A 14,871-nucleotide genomic window follows, 5' to 3' on the forward strand; every position below is an offset into this window, starting at 1 on the left:
TGCCAACACTCTTCTTTAAGTTCTTTTGGCATCTCCCTCCAATTCAGATATCTTATTGGGCACATGTGGGGTTTTCGTGCAATCGTCCCCAAGAAATAAGTGAAAGCCCTCACCTCTTCATCAACTGGCCTATTTAGTGGCAACTCAATTATTAGGTCGTCGGGAAGATCCCAAACATCCAAGTACTTGCTTGGCCCGTGAGTGGCACGTACAAGTGGCTGCACATCTGAAATTTAAAAGAGACAATATCGTTAAAGTAAGTAAATATATATGAAATTAAAAAAAAAAAGAAAAAAAAAAGAGGAAAGTGAGGTGGCAAATGAAATAATATATTATAGGTAGTATTTTGCTAAGAGATAATGTTTAATATTATGCTAGAATTCTTACTAGAAAAAGTAAGAGTGTTTAATGAAATTCTTTTTGGTTGTGTCACTAGTTTTTGGCATTAACATGATAATTTATTTTTAAAATATTATACAATAAATAATTTTAAGTAAAACAGTTGCACACAAAATATACAATTTATGTAGATGATATAATTCGAAAATCAGATTATCTTAAAACTTAAAAGCTCAGATAATTAAATTTTAAAATGACTTTTTTTTCAAAGAAAAAATAAACTATTTTTAAAAAATTAGCTTATTTTTAATGAAATAATTCAATAATAAAAAAAAGGCAGCAACAATTTCTCTATACTTTTTTGCACTTTTTAACCAACATTTTAACTGTTTCCCCAAATTCTATACAATTTTCCAAAATTTAATTTTTGGTTATGATGCATAGCTTGCAATGACAGCCCATGCTTATATTTTGTTTCTTTTTAATAGAATTTTTATGCAAACTAATAGCAAATTTGATATCAAGTTGTAAGCCCATACCTTGTGTAGAAGCTTCGTGCATTTCTTGGTTCGTTTTTTGATTCTCATGTTCTGTAGAAGCTCCTTCCACGGTTATGATCTTGGAACACGTGCGCAAATTTGCTTTTTGCCTTGCCATTTCAATTGTCAAAGTGTAAATAAAAACAAGCATCATCATAACTATTAACCAAGCTAATCAAATTCAAAACCCAAATCTCATTTTAGTCCTTTAAGATAAAACCAAAAGAATTTAATAATAATAAAAAAAAAACTATCAAACACCAAATTTGTTTTGTAAAGAAAATATATAGGGAAACAAACAGTTCAAGGACAAATATTTGTTACCTTGTAGTGATGGGGGTAAGTCAAGCAACTGTGAGGAATTGGCTGCTTGGTTGAAGTTGAAGAAAGTGAAAAAAAGGAAATGCAAAGAAATGAGGGTGAAAATTTTGGTGATATAGACAGATTAATAGAAATAAAGTATTCCTGATAAAATATGTATTATGAAGATGCTTAAGAATTGCCAACAGTGAACATGATATCTCCAACAGAATATTATAAAATGGATGGATAGTTAGAAGTGCAGAGTTGAAAAAATCCTTTTCCAATAAGTGATGATTTTACTGAAATTAAATAGAATAGATTCAACCTAATTATACATAAAGAACTAAAAAATAAAAACAAAAATGACTACAAGAGTATGCAAGAGCCATACCTCCAATTAACAAGATATACACCCCAACCCAAGCACTCAAATCTTTCAAAAAAGGAGACAGAAGAACCATTATCCTTTTTGAAAACAATTTGAATTCCTTACAACTTGCACCACTTAACATAGGGTACTATCCTGTTAACAACTTTATTTAAAGAACTTTTCTTGCTTTAAAACATTGCAAATTCTATCCTCCAAAGATTTGTTTAAAAGCAAACCCAAAAATACTTTTAGCTTCAATCTACTTCTTATGCTACTTCTATATTTCAGAAAATGGTTTAAACATGCTTACACCAATAGATTGCTAGGACCATTGTTATCAATGTTTGCTACAATTAATGAATCAATTTTTTTTCCTTTCAGGAATAGCTTAAATATTTAGGGACCATGTTTTCTGCTAATTGCATAGCCATCTCTATGAAAATAGACAGCTAATGGTGAATCTGTTAATGGCATAAATCTCTACAATAAATTTAAAACACAATGCCCAAGATAGATTGTAGAATACTACAGAGCAGTAACAAGTGACCTATAATAGAATTTGCAGCTAAAGAAACCCCTATAATTTGATGATAAATGTGCTATAATGCTCTAAGTTGAAGGAGAGTGCTTCCACCTTTTGAATGGCATATCAGTTTGAGAAGATTATAAGCACATTCACTCCTCATTCATCTCAAATTACGTGATTGATTCAATATAGTCTAAACATTATGATAATCTCACAATTTCCCTAGAGAGAGAGAAATCGAACAGCTTTGGCTCAAATTGCATTTCCTTTTCTTCACACAATCAACCCGATAAAAAAGCCCAACATCAATAACCCATTTAAAAAATTAAAGAATCAAAGAATTCGGAGGAATAATTTGGTTTTTGACTAGAAAACATCCTAATATATTACCAAACAAACAACAAAAAAACAGATAACACATTGAACATAACACATTAGATAAAAAAACCTCATGAGGTGGATTGAAATGAGGTGGCGGTGACGAGGTGGATTGGGGTTGCTAGGTGGCAACCACTGAGTCAACGTGGTTTGGTGGTGGTGGTGGGATTGTTGTGAAGGCGGCGGCGGCAGTGAGATTTTGGGTCTACGAGAGAGAGAGAGAGAGAGAGAGAGAGAGAGAGAGAGAGATAGAGTTTAAAAGATAAATAGTGTTTGGGTGGGATTTTGGGTTTGTGAGGGAGAGTGAGAGCTAGAGAGAAAGAGCTGGGATTTAGGGTCTCTAAAGTGAATGAGATAGAGATATAGTGAATAAGATAGAGAGATAGAGAGATACAGTGTTTTTGGCAAAAATGAAAAGCAAAAAAAAAAAAACAAAGGGAAGATTTGGGGAGAGGCGGGGAGTTAGAAGGTCTATAGTGGCAATCCAACCCGCTACTATAACTAAGAAAAATTGCCGCTATAGTATCTGCGCAAAATGATGTATTTATTGTTGTGGGTTTTAGGAGTGCCGTTATATCTAAGTTACCGCTGCTAAAATATATATATTACAGCAATTTTATGTCCCACCATTGTAGGATGCCGCAAAAGACTATACCTATAGCGGTGGTCCCAAAAAAAGCTACAATAGGTGACATATAGCGGCGATTTTTGCACCCACCGCAAAAAAACCGCCGCAATAATACAGATTTCTTGTAGCGTGTGGAGTGCTTAGCTATTGATATCAATTTAAAGTTTTGAGTCAAAAAATCAAGAAGAGGCATAAAAGCCATCAACAGGAAGCAATGTAGAATTAGGAGAGCTTGCGACCATGTTCAAAATTAGATATTGAGTCGTTGGCTGACTCAGAATAAATGATGCAATAAATAAATGAATTTGAAATCAAAATTTAAATGACCAATTCAAAGTTTTTGATATGTTCTGATTAATATTGAAGTTGGATTTCGAATATAAATTTTGGATTCCAGTCACATGTTCTACATAAGGTAATAAATGATAGAACTCAAGAATGGATTTTAATGTTCCTACCCAAATTTCAAACATGTTTGGGCCAACAAACAAAACCCAAATCACTTAAGCTGATAAAAAAAACTAAAGGGGGTCAAGGAAGGCCCAACTCTCCTTGAATAGGGGAACGAGACTAGGAATGATCCTTAATAAAAATTACTTTTCAATGGGGGCATGAATGGGCCCAAGGACAGCCCAAATTCCTTGAGGAGAGGAGGGAAAGCCCAATAATGGTTTTCTGTAGAATGCTCTCTGAGTAAAAGAACAAGTGGGCTCATGGGTGGCCCAAAGCCTTTGCACAAGAGAATGATTTGAAATAGGCCCAAAAGATCCTTACCCCTTTGGATAAAAGAGTTTTTTTTTTTGATAGGAAATACTCGCACTTTATTGAAGAAGAAGCAAATTACAATTTGTCTTCATTACATGCATGATCTATTAAGCTAGGGCACTCCTCTAGCCATGCAACGTAGTCCACAACATGTTGGGCATGTTGGGCCAATAGATGGGCAGGGACATTTCCCTGCCTTTTGATATGTGACACCTTCCACTGCCTAAAGTGTGATGCGTGATCCAAAAATCCTGTGAGTACGTTGACCACTGAGGAGGGAGGGGAGACTAGTCCCTGTAATGCATTGCAGACCATCAACGAATCCCCTTCGAATTCTGCTTCTCTGATCCCCACCTCCCTAGTAAAGATGGCTCCCATTTCCCATGCTTTTGCTTCTGCTTCTATTGCTCCTAATGGGAACTTCCACCTTTTGCTGAGGGCTGCAATCACTTCACCTTCACAGTCCCGAATAACAACTCCAGCTCCAGCTTGCTTTCTTTTTGTGAAGACCGCACCATCAATGTTGACTTTGTAGTGTCCGTGATTTGGAGGTTGCCATGAGATCGTGGCAGTGGTGACCCTCAAATGCTTTGTTTTGGCTTCATTGGCGCTTTGATATTCCGCCACCAGGTTCATGGCATTTCTCAGGATTGTCCGACCTGCCTTACCTTTTCCGCCCATTCGGAGATCATTTCTATTCTTCCAAATGCCCCAGTAGACCGTAGTGATCTGCTCCAACAGCCCAGGCCGAAGGTGCTCATTCCTCTGCAAACTCCCAAGCACGTCAATGAACTTCCAATTTGCCGAGATTTCAAAAGGCAAAACAAATTTGCTGTTACGCCAGACTTCCTTGGCATGGTCACAGAGCCATAGTAAATGACAGATGGATTCTTCTTCTTTCCCACACAATTCACAAACCCCGTTTTCTGTAATTTTCCTCTTCGCCAGATTTTGTTTCGAAGCAAGGATGTCTCGGCTTGCTTTCCAGGCAAAAAATTTGATTTTCTGAGGGATGTTTAAAGACCAAATAGTCTTCCATAACCTTCTTCTGGCTGCCCCGTTTGAGCAGTCCGCCATGGCTGTTTGCTTTTGCTCCTCTAGCGCCAATATGTAAGCACTTTTGATGGAGAATTTTCCGCTTCGGTTTTCAGCCCAGATTACTCTGTCCCTGTTGCTCATTGTGCTGAGAGGAATGCTCAGAATTTCATCTCTATCCTCGGGAAGGAACCATTGCTCAACCTTGACTCTATCCCACTCCTTTGTGTCTCTGTTTATGAGCTCACAGACTAGAGCATCTTTAGAAGAAGGCCTTTCTGGTGTAGTTACCTTGTAGGTACTCGGCCTTGGGATCCATTTGTCACCCCACACCCTTATTTCATTTCCCATACCTACCTGCCACCTCATGCCTCTTCGAATTACTCCTTGAGCTGCCATTATGCTTCGCCATGCATACGACGGATTCCAGCCAATAGACGCCTCCCTGAAATTACAGTGCGGGAAGTATTTGGCTTTGTAAACCCTGCTAAAAAGGGATGTGGAATTAGTTTGCAATCGCCACCCCTGTTTGGCCAAGAGAGCCAGATTGAAGCTCCGTAGGTCTCAAAAACCTATACCACCCCGATCTTTCGGCATACACATTTTGTCCCAGCTCAGCCATGCTAGTTTCTTTTCGCTCTTAATTTGACCCCACCAAAATTGTCTGATCATTCCTGTCAACTCCTCACACAGCTTCTTAGGCAGCAAAAAACAATTCATCGTGTATGAGGGCACGGCTTGGGCCACCGCCTTTATTAGAATTTCCTTCCCAGCTTGTATTAAAAGCTTTTCCTTCCATCCTGAGACTTTGTTGGCTACTCTTTGTTTGAGTTGGGCAAAGGTATTGTTTTTTGACCTCCCCACGAGAGATGGCAGCCCAAGGTAAGCTTCATGGGGCTTGATCACTTGGGCACCAAACATGATTTTTACCCTCTCTTTTGTTGCATTGTTTGTGTTGGGGCTGAAGTACAAGGAGGTTTTGTTGCTGTTTAATTGTTGCCCTGAGGAGAGTTCATAGACTTTGAGGATCCGTTGGATTTCTGTGGCTTCGTTCACTGTTGCTCTTCCAAAGATTAGGCTGTCGTCGGCGAAAAAAAGGTGGGACACCCTAGGACCTCGGGCAGAGGCAGCCACACCTTTTATGGCATTTCTTTGGGTGGCCTGATGCAGTAGGGCAGATAGGCCTTCGGCGCAAAGGAGGAAAAGGTAGGGCAACAATGGGTCGCCTTGCCTTAGCCCACGGGTTGGAAGGATATGACCACAAGGATTCCCATTGATTTGGACAGCATACTTCACCGAGGACATGCAGCGCATCACAATGCTAATCCATTGATCATGGAAACCAAGCTTCCGCATAATAAGTTGTAGGCAATCCCATTCGACGCGGTCGTATGCCTTGCTCATATCCAACTTGACCGCCATCTCCCCACATTTGCCTTTCCTTTTCTTGCTAATGTGATTCATCATTTCATGAGCAACCAACACGTTGTCTGTGATGAGGCTTTCAGCCACAAAGGTGCTTTGATTCTCACCTATGATTTCCTGCAAAACCAGTTTCATCCTATTCGCCACAACTTTGGAAGCTATTTTGTAAGCCACATTACGCAATGATATTGGTCTATAATCAGTTATTCTCTCAGGATTCTTTGTTTTTGGGATAAGCACAATGTGAGTGTCATGGAATTTTGGGGGAACGATACCATGGTTTAAGAATTCCAGTGCTGTATTAATAACAATGGACATAACAGTGGGCCAAAAATGATGATAAAACAAGGGAGGCATACCGTCTGGGCCCGGAGCAGTAAGGGGATGCATTTGCTTGAGCGCCTTCTCCACTTCCCCTGCCTGGAAGTCTTGGATGAGAGAGAAGTTCATTCTCTCGGTGACCTTTGCTTGTATGGCATCTATCAGCTCTCCCGCCACATTTGGTCGTGAGGTAGTAAATAGCTGCTCAAAGTGGCTCACAAAAATCTGCCCAACGAAATCCATATCGTCATGCCACACGTTATTTTCATCCATGAACCTGTTTATCGTGTTCCTTTGATGCCAGTTTGATGCCTTGGTATGGAAAAAGGAGGTGTTTTTGTCCCCTGCCTTCAGCCAGTTGTTCCGGCTTCTTTGGTGCCACATTTCTTCTTCAATACCGAGCCACCTGTTCAATTCCTTTTTTATGTTATGAGTTTCTTCTAGGTCTGTGGCAGCACCCTTCAGATTCTCAAGTGCTTGAAGTTTTCTTTGTAGCTCAGCAACTTGTTTTCCTACATGCCCAAAGCTTTGCATGTTCCAAGACTTTAGTGAAGCTTGGCACTCCTCAATGCAAACTTCCAAAGGCCACTGAGAGACTTTACACCGACCCCTTTCCCAAGCCTCATGAACCACATCATTGCATCTCTCATCCTCTAGCCACATTGATTCAAACCGCCACACCTTAGAACACTTCCTTTGTTTTCTTGTGGGCCTTGACTTCTTGAGTACAAGAATGCTATGGTCTGAAACCGAGGTGGCCACGTGGAAGAGCCTCACGACTGGGAATGTAGCAGCCCAATTCGGTGATACCAGAGCCCTATCCAACCTTTCACGCACCCACCCCCTGCATCCCAATCTTCTGCTCCATGTAAAATCTGAGCCCATATACCCCAAGTCTCTCAGTTGGCATCTATTAACTGCCTCACGAAAAATGCGCATCTGGCCCTCCGGTTTGGCACCCCCACCTTCCTTTTCTTTGGCATACATTATCTCATTGTAGTCCCCCATGCAAATCCATGGCAAGTCGCTCCTCTGACTAAGATTCTCTAGCAACTTCCATGACTCCGCCCGTTTTCCTGTTTCCGGATGACCATAGAAGCCGGTGAAGCGCCATTTATTCGTCCCCTGTTTTTCAGTTACTATTGCATCAATGTGCCTTGGAGAGTATGTCAGTATGTCTACCTACAGTGAATTTTTCCAAAGCAATGCTAGACCGCCAGCCCGTTTTATACTGGGGACTACTAATCCTTGTTGCCTCTCTATTTTCCATTTAATACCATCCATTTCCGATACGTCGAACTTAGTCTCCATGAGGAAGACTAGCGTGGGATCTTTCTCCAAAACCACCTTTTGGAGCGCATTAACTGTTAGGGGGTTCCCAAGCCCCCTATAGTTCCAGCTGATGGCACTCATTGCGCCCGGCGGGGCTGGCCACCAGCCTCCGCCGATCCCAAGTGTTGTGCTAGAAGTTTCCCCAGCACTTTCACCTCCCCCTCTGCTCTTATCCACTTCCCATTACCTTCCATGTTTTCTAGTTCTATCAACGGGGGTCGTGCTCTCCTTTTTGTTCCAACTTCTGCCAAATCAACTTCCATATTCATGTTACTACTCTTGTCAGCCCTCTGCATGTGTTTTCTTGTCCAACCCGTGGCCATCTCCTTCCTTGTAGGCCCCCTATTTTCTTTGTTTTTCTTTTGTTCACCGCCTTTAGGCTTCTTTAGAGTTTTTATTTTTATTTCCTTCGGGGAGGCCGGCCCCAACATGAATTTCGGGCCATTGGGATTCAGGCCCAGCTCTATCCCTGGTATCGTAAGTTGCGGGCCCTGAGGCCCAATTACGGTTGCATGGCTTTGGTTTCCTATGTTTGGCCCACTTGCTTTAGCCCATTCCTCCTTTACCCGCCTACTGTCAGTGTGAGGTTGCGTGTTCTCCTCTCCAGTCAACATCATCTCTTTATCTGGTTCAGAAATCAAACCTGGCACCTCCCCATGAATTGCTGCGTCTATGTCTCGGATTTGCTGCTCAAAGTTCGGCGATAGCAGGTGAACCGGGGCTTTGGGGTGGGTATTGGTTGGTGTGTCAACAGCTTTCATCACGTCAACCCTCGTGATTCCCACCTCCTCAGTCACTTCTGAAATGACGTTGCCAGGCTGCGTCGTTTTCCACCTCGGGATGGCCTCATTGCCTCGTCGTTCCGGCGGTGTTTCACATTCATTTCCCACCGTGTCAGTCTCTCCATTTGTTGTCACTGTTATGATTTGGGGTTTTTGGACTCTGTCCGGCGTTGCCCGTAACCACGGACCAAATTGCTTCTCCTCGGGTCGAAGAGTGTCCTTGCTTCGAACCCATTGCATGCAATCCCTTTCATCGTGGTCCACTTTCCCACACAGATAGCAGTAGATTGGTAGCCGCTCATATTTGAGATCCACCCATCTCAGGCCATGCTCTCCTAGGCGAACTTTCCGACCCCGGCACAGCGGCTTGGATATGTCTATGAGCACCCTTACACGCAGGCAGTTCCCCAGGCAGAAGCCTTTCATATTTGCATCCACTTTCTCCACCTTTCCCAGTGTTGCTTCGATGCTCAGTCCGACTTCCTTGGTTTGGCTCATTGTGGGCAATCCATGAATTTGAATCCAAAAAGGAGTCTTGTCAAACTTTATGTCCTTCACCGCTTCACCACACACCATTCTATGGAGTATAAGTAAATATTTATCGAAGGACCATGGGCTGAGGAGAAGAACCCTCTCCATATCATCTTTCGTTTGGAACAGGAACATTACCTTGTTCTCGCCTAAGTCACTGACCTCGAAGTTGTTCTCTGCCTTCCACACTGATTTCAACACTCTAGCTACTGCCTCCAGGTTTACTCTTCGCTTCGTGCAGAACTTCCCTATGAGGACCGGACCATCCTTTGTCAATGGTACGTTTATCTCTACCTCAGCCTCTTCTTTCATCGATAATTTTAGTCCAGCGCACCTATCTGTGATTTCGTCCATGTGTTCTTCTCGGAAAACTGTTTCTACCGCTTACACGGAGAGAGCGTTTGCCTGACGGCAACCCTTTTGCTATGAGAAGCCCCTTCTTTCAGCTCTGGGTTTTCCTAGGAAGACCTAGAGAGAAAACTCTTGGATAAAGGAGTTAGAAAGAGCCGAATGTGCCTACAACCTTCACTAGGCATCCTAACAAAGAGATAAAGAGAGAAGAGGAAACTGCAAAAAGAATGAGATTGAAAAACAAAAAAAAAAAAAAAAAAAACCAGAAATAAGAAAGAAAGAAAGAAAGAAAAGAAGCTATTAAATTAAAGTACTAATTAAAAACGATCAGCACTCATCTTATTAATAAGATATAATTATACAACATTATTAATCACACATAGAAATCGAAACGTCCAAATTTTTCAAAACTCCGAGTAATATAATAGCAAGCTCTAGGAGTTATAAAAATTAAATATACCAGCGTGTTCTTCTTCATTCAGAGAAAAACTAATAGTACAAGCTCACAACCCTTACTTCATAGACTTAATTAATCGGTGCAACAACGGTACATGATGAACTTCTCCATGGGACGGCTACATTCAGCACAAACCACCTTCTCGGGGATGCTCCCGGTGGCGCCAGGCAGTATCAGACGGTTGCAGTGATGTGGGGTGTGGAGCTTTTTGAGGTACTCAATCAGTGCTGGCACAAAGCCTAGATCCTCGACAGTTCCTTTCCATTGTTCAAATTCGGTCAAGGCCGTCAAAATGGTGTCCCCTTTGGCCTTTGCCATCTCCGATGTCCCTGATCCTTGACATATCACAGCCCAACCCTGCTCACTCCCATCAAAACTTAGCATGGTCATAATCTCTTGCATTATGGAGTCATTTTCCACACTCTTGCCGTGTTGCATCTTGCTGTGCCACATGCTTTCAAGCCTGACCCAGAAGAACCAGATTAGAGTCAGGTCTGTTAGGTGGTGGCTAAGATTTTCCGTAGCAATGGTACTGTTGTTTTTGCGAACTTTTTCTCTGGGGTTGCTCTTCCCTACGTAAAGCATTTCTATTGGAACGCTGGCAGCTTTTGCAACACTACGTGCAGTGTTTGTAAACTTTCGCACCCACTCGATATCTTCCCCTCCAAACAAGCAAATGATTTTCCCTTCTGATACCTTAAATACCATCAAGTTCACACCATTAAATTACTCCATTAAAGGAATATGCATGGAATCGTCTGACTTAAAGATTTACTAGTAAAACAATAAAACTACCACAAATTTTACAAATTGAAATAACAATAAACGCAACTAGTGTTATTTCACCAATATAATAAATAATAGTTAATTTTTTTTTTTAAATTGTTATTTTTTAATTCGCAAAGCTCCTATGATAAATTTTCTTAACTTTTTAAACATTTAAAATGATAAATTGTAATAGTAAAACATCACTTTTACATGAAATTATTACTTATTTGACTTTTATTATACAATAATCACAACTTATCTTTTTAACAATCTTAAAAAAAATATTATGGAAAAAGTTTAAAAGAAAAGTTTAGGAGGGTCACCCATATATACCTGTTACAAAATTGAACTAAAATACAAGGATAAAAAATTGAATTTTTGGAAAAGTTTTGGTATGTAGGCATGAGATAAATGATGAGCATACCCAATTAAAGATTAGTGGTTCAATGGTATCAGCCAATAGGTCAATTCTCCAGCTCTCTTCCCGCCAGAGTGCTTCCTCCCTTAAACTAGTGAAAGGGTATGCTATGCTTCCCCAAATCCACATCATATGAACTGCGTTTTGGTTCACAACTTTGCCTTGCGGGTCAAGCACCACAAGTATAGGTTTCTTAGTGAAGTGCCACACCTCCTTGATATACTTGATGACTGCTGGGTCAAGCTGTGATGGGTGGAACACCGAGTACCACGGCATCATCCCTTGTAAGGTATCAAACTGCTTTTGCTTGTCTGCGTTCCAAGGGGTAGACTTGTCCACCACTGGAATCCACACAACCTCGTACTGACTCTCAGGCCTCGATTGTTGGTGTCGCGACTCTGTGTACATTTGATGAAGGATTGAAAGCTCTTCATGGGGGATTTCCAGGTCCGTAATAAACAGCAATACAATCTTCCTTCTCAACACCTCAATGCTAGCCTGTTTTAATTTAGCAGTGCAAATATTCAGAGGTTCAGAAACATTCATTGAAATCGTTGATCTAGCCGTGTTTCAAGTAACTGTCTTCGTAAATACTGCTAATAAGAGTAGTAACTGAGAAACAAGACATGATTACGACACAAATGTGTTGGAATTTGATTGAAATTTAGGTCCTCACGAATATCCTTGAAGAAGTTCAACATAATATCTATTAATTGCATGATATGATCACAGTCGACCAAGGTTATTCTAGATGCAAAAAGATTATGGATTGACAGCCACTACAAAATGTTACTAAAAAATAGTGCAGAGCAAGAAGGAAAACTTAGATATAGTTATAGATAGCAAACCCTTTTCTTGTTAGAACCATCAAAGAGTGGCAGCTGATCTTCCTTTGCATAAATCAAGGCCTTAAGTATCTTTATGTTGTCGAGATGAGGTGTTTCAAAGAGACGCACTAGTGTCAGATATGCTTCAATATGCCTCTTCTCCTCTACATCAAACCATTTTACTATATCTTGTCAGGGGCGTAAACTACTAGGACAAACTTTATATTTTGTTTTATGGGTCCGCTTTGCTTTAAAAAATAAATGAGGTGAATATATAATCAAACGTGAATTACCGTGATCAAGGCCAGTAAGACTCACCAATGTGTTGATGGCAAAGAGTGATCTGCTTCAGAAGGTGGCTGTGTATGTTGTTGACCTTATGGGCCAAGCTCGACAGTTCCCAAGCCTCAGTAGTTGCTGCTATGTACCTGAGACCAGTGCAGCCCAGGTGAAAGAGAAATTACAAATCCAAAAAGTATAGACACAACGAGTTCCATTCTTTTAAATAAATAAATAAATAAATAAATAAATATATATATATATATATATATATATATAGGTAACAGGTTATGATTTGTATACAAAAGTGATATCTGTTTCATGTGACAGTAATGTTGAACTCAGCACAATCTGCCCCTTCTGAAATTATGAAAAAAAACTATGAAATTTGTTTAATATGTAGCATTATTATTATAGTGCTGTTTGTTATTTATTCCTGCCTGCAGTTCTGCTTTGTTAGTGCCGTGGCAACATACCAACATGTAAATCACAATGGCATTGACATGTTGCTAATACTCGAGATGACTATTTCTAAGACGTACCTAATCCCACGTCCAAATTTATAATATGTTAATGTGTGAAACTGTGAGCGGTAAATATTGTCCATCTACTCTTGTTTACACGAACTTACTACTTTTGATCAATTATCAGTATCATAGTTGCAAATTTTAACAAGTTGTGAAAATGGATGTGTTCGTCAGTATTAATTGTTGAGAATAAAATGGCAAGCAAAAGTAAAAGAAAAAGATATTCTGGGGGGTTGTACAAAGGAAACATACTCGTGACCCATGCCTATGAGGCCCATAATTTGCGAAGCGCATGCCACAATGCTCCGAATGGTCCAATAAACTGCTGTTGGAATATGAGCAGTGGCAGCAACCATTTCAGGTGCGTCTGGAGTAATGTACTGAGAAGGAAGCTCCTTGAACTCAACGATGCACTTGGTGACATCCAACATGGCCTTGATGAGGTTGTTAAGTGCCTCAAACTTTGGTTTCAAGGATTCAGCACGCTCCAATATTTCAGGCATTTGCTTGAGGAATGCAACCGATTTGGCAAGAGGGTTGGTAGGGTAAAGCTGCACCACCAGCCAAAATTCACCATAGTTCACAGCAAAAGCAGCCAAGGCTAGCACCAACTTTGCATCCCATGAATAGCTTGTGAGTACATTGAATATAGCTACAGTTGTTACATGAGCATCTCCACCACCGGAGCACTTGCAGGATATCTGTCATACATAGTGTGCATGGCATAAACAAAATCTATTGCGAAAGAAAATGATTAAATTGCATTAATTCTATACACACAAAAATTTGCATTTTTAATTTCCATCTGAATCTTGTGCTGTCCTTATGTAAGATTAAAAGCAATTTTATGAATGTTACGATATATGAGACCAACCACATGCAGTAACCACATTTATAAATAAATAAGCCATAATTTAAAACCTCGCAGGAAATTTTGCTAATCGTGTATGACAAAAGGTCCAGCATGTCAGAGATGTCGCTAGAATGGAGGGCTTTGTCTTCCATTGATTCAAATTGCACTTGTGTTCCCTACGCAATTGGTCAACAATTAATGATTAGCAACTGCATAACGAATACAATGCTACATATGTAATAAATATCACAACTTATTTTTTTCTTTTTACAATTTGTTAAAGTAATTGATTGTGATTAGAATAATGACTAGTGCATGCATCTTAGTGCACACAAAATACACATGCACCAATGTGATGTGCACATATTCCCTCACTAATTTCGCTCATGTCTATTTTTTACCATTTATTTTGCTATGTGGCATTTGTATGTATGAATATATGTAATTGGGTGCTAGCATCACTCCTAATGTAAAACAAATGCATAATTCTTTAGTATAAAGTTAAAGTACATACTTGAATAAAGCCGGGGATGCCAAATCCAGCACGCTTAAAAATGTCCTCAATGATATGAAGGAAAGGTTTCACTTCAACCTCTCGCCCATCTGGAGCATGAGTGGCCTGAATCTGCTTCATCATCGCATTGTCATCGGAGCTTGAGAAGAAATGGCGATCACCTCTTGATTGTGGCACCTTCTGCGTCACAAGAGCCATCTTGGTTTAATTGCAAAGGTGAGGATTTAGGTGAGGGATTAGAGTTGTGTTGTTGGGTTGCATTTGGTTTAAATCTATGCCTTATATATAGATCATGACAAATGGAATAAAGGTCAATTTGCTACCTTGCTTGCAATGGAGGTTATACTAGAAAGTAACATCAATAGGTTTAGAATTTTGGATAAGACTTTGAGCTTTACTCTCTGTTGTGTCTGTTAACTATCCCCTTTCATCTTTATAGTATAAAAGCTTAATTGCAAGATTCGAACTGCTGGAGATGCTGGTTAATTTTAGCCAAATGTGATACACGTATGTTGTTACTTAGGTTAATTCTTTAATTAATTTAGGAGGTTGGATTTTTCTGATTAACGTAAGAGAGACTAAAATCGTGCGATTCCATTTTCT

General features: G+C 40.1%; 1 protein-coding gene across 1 annotated transcript; it reads right to left on the reverse strand.

The window, feature by feature from the left end:
• Positions 1-9,939: 9,939 nt before the first annotated feature.
• Positions 9,940-14,534, reverse strand: LOC115982388 (protein SIEVE ELEMENT OCCLUSION B-like). Its single transcript, XM_031104972.1, has 7 exons — positions 14,269-14,534; positions 13,823-13,930; positions 13,154-13,602; positions 12,414-12,523; positions 12,117-12,259; positions 11,275-11,766; positions 9,940-10,778 (listed from the first exon to the last, which is right to left on the reverse strand). The coding sequence occupies exons 1-7, from the start codon at positions 14,464-14,466 to the stop codon at positions 10,155-10,157; spliced, it is 2,124 nt and encodes a 707-aa protein (XP_030960832.1). The 5' UTR covers positions 14,467-14,534; the 3' UTR covers positions 9,940-10,154.
• Positions 14,535-14,871: the final 337 nt, after the last annotated feature.

This window comes from Quercus lobata, chromosome 3, assembly GCF_001633185.2.
Source record: "Quercus lobata isolate SW786 chromosome 3, ValleyOak3.0 Primary Assembly, whole genome shotgun sequence".
Taxonomy (NCBI): domain Eukaryota; kingdom Viridiplantae; phylum Streptophyta; class Magnoliopsida; order Fagales; family Fagaceae; genus Quercus; species Quercus lobata.